This window comes from Limulus polyphemus, unplaced genomic scaffold (assembly GCF_000517525.1).
Source record: "Limulus polyphemus unplaced genomic scaffold, Limulus_polyphemus-2.1.2 Scaffold10809, whole genome shotgun sequence".
NCBI classification, from domain to species: Eukaryota; Metazoa; Arthropoda; class Merostomata; order Xiphosura; family Limulidae; genus Limulus; species Limulus polyphemus.
The window spans coordinates 8,252-10,385 of record NW_013676419.1 but is presented as its reverse complement, the minus strand read 5'-3'; the positions used below and the strand labels follow the sequence as shown (position 1 = coordinate 10,385).

At 31.9% G+C, this 2,134-nt stretch overlaps 1 protein-coding gene across 1 annotated transcript in view; it reads right to left on the bottom strand.

Annotated features, from left to right (window-relative positions):
* LOC106476534 (polycystic kidney disease protein 1-like 2) overlaps window positions 1–2,134 on the bottom strand; it is a 16,391-nt gene that overhangs the window by 7,289 nt on the left and 6,968 nt on the right. The window contains exons 4-5 of the mRNA XM_022380371.1: window positions 1,639–1,765; window positions 173–507 (exon numbers count right to left, since the gene is read on the bottom strand). Coding sequence (XP_022236079.1) covers window positions 173–507; window positions 1,639–1,765 — 462 coding nt within the window. The remainder of the gene's footprint in view (window positions 1–172; window positions 508–1,638; window positions 1,766–2,134) is intronic.

The window sequence follows — 2,134 nt, the reverse complement described above, 5'->3', positions numbered from 1 at the left end:
TGTAACTTAGCTTTCTGTCTTATAGTAAATCAAGCTAAATTACAAAATATTCTATTCTATACATTCTGTCTTTTAGTAAATCATGTATAGAATAGAATATTTTGTTTTAGAAAAATGATGCAAATGGGTCAAATTCTTAAGGAACAAATACTAAAGTAATGGGTTGACTTACTTTGATGGGTTGAGTTACAAGAATAGATGTAAAAAAGGAGATTAATAGAGAAGTGACCCATTTACGGGTCTTCTCATCCCCAAACTGGACTCCGTAGCCCCACAAGAAAAACACGGATACGGCAATGGTTGAGAGAGAAACGAACCACGCAAGATATAGACACCACCATGGAAATAAAAACTTCTTCTTTTTCTTCTTCTTCTTCTCCGTGTCATCTTCTCGATCGTTGTCCTTTCTTGGTTTCGTTGTGTCCGAAATGAGAGTGGAAGTTGATGTCGAAGTTCCAGGTCGAACGGACCCAGTGCTTGTTGAATCTTCGTTGTCAGTTCTTCCAGCTTCAAGATACAATATATATATATACATTGATACTGAGTGGACACTACTAACTTAAGAAAGAATAAACCTCGTACCGGTGTGTTAACATAACCATCACGTCATCAGAGGCAAATTTGAAAGCGCGAGTTAACTTTTAATGGAGACAGAAATAAGAAGGAGACAAAATGAGGAAGTAAGTTGTTGTCCTGGTAAGGTCAATTAGGATTACTAATTTCTTACCGGGATCATCCAGTGGTACTCTAAAGTCTAAAAGACGTATATTAAACGTGCGACACCTAGTGGCATATATTTTATACAAAAATGTGTGTAAGAGACAGAATGGATTACGTAGTAGTAAATGTAACTTGTTACTATGGAAACACCAATTCCGTGTTAAGCTATTTGTAGTTAGTTACCATGGATAACGGTAATGTTGTGTTAAACTACTTGTAGTTAGTAACCATGGATAACGGTAATGCTGTGTTAAGCTACTTGTAATTAGTAACCATGGATAACACCAATTCCGTGTTAAGCTACTTGTAATTACTTATCATGGATAACACCAATTCTGTATTAAGCTACTTGTAATTACTTACCATGGATAACGGTAATGTTGTGTTAAGCTACTTGTAGTTAGTTACCATGGATAACACCAATTCTGTATTAAGCTACTTGTAATTACTTATCATGGATAACGGTAATGCTGTGTAGTGTTAAAACATTTGGAAACAACGAGATTAAACACTGAATCAGTCACTTTCTTTATTAACCACTTTTAACTGGGTACTTTATTGAAGATTTAACCACGTACTTTCTTAGACATCTGATTGGTTACTTTATTAATCGCCTTACCAGGGTCTTTAATTTTATTAAATATTTATAATGTTTCCTTACCCTTTTTTTTTGCTTGATTCATTTTTCTAACATTATTCATTGTATCTTTATATAATAATTCTTCTAAAGATTGTTCAGTTTGTTCGTTTCTGTGTAATTCCGAAACGTTGCCGTTGCTCTATTATTTATTATCAGAAGCAGGACGTACATAAAGACGACATATTTGATTATTGTAAAGATGATTCCTTATGATTTGACAGTTTTACATATGTTACAATTAAATCCGAGTTTAATATTTCTCAAAAGGTGTAACTTACATTGTTTTTTTAACGCTTCCGTGACGCGAGACGGACGAAGTTTCCGTAATTTTGATTTCCTGAAGAGAGTGATCATCAGAAACGTTGGAGGAAAGACAATCAAGTTCGCCATTACTCCAACTCCGATCTGTGAAGATGGTAGTAGTTCAATAATTTTAGATTGAATATTGTATTGGGTAAAAAACTTTCAATAAATAGATCAAACGAATCAAGAAATAAATCATTACAATAACAAACAAATCAAGAAACAAATCATTACAATAACAAACAAATCAAGAAATAAATCATTACAATAACAAACATATCAAAAATTAAATCATTACAATAACAAACAAATCAAGAATTAAATCATTACAATAACAAACGAATCAAGAAATAAATCATTACAATAACAAACAAATCAATAATTAAATCATTACAATAACAAACGAATCAAGAAATAAATTATTACAATAACAAACAAATCAAGAAATAAATTATTACAATAACAAACAAA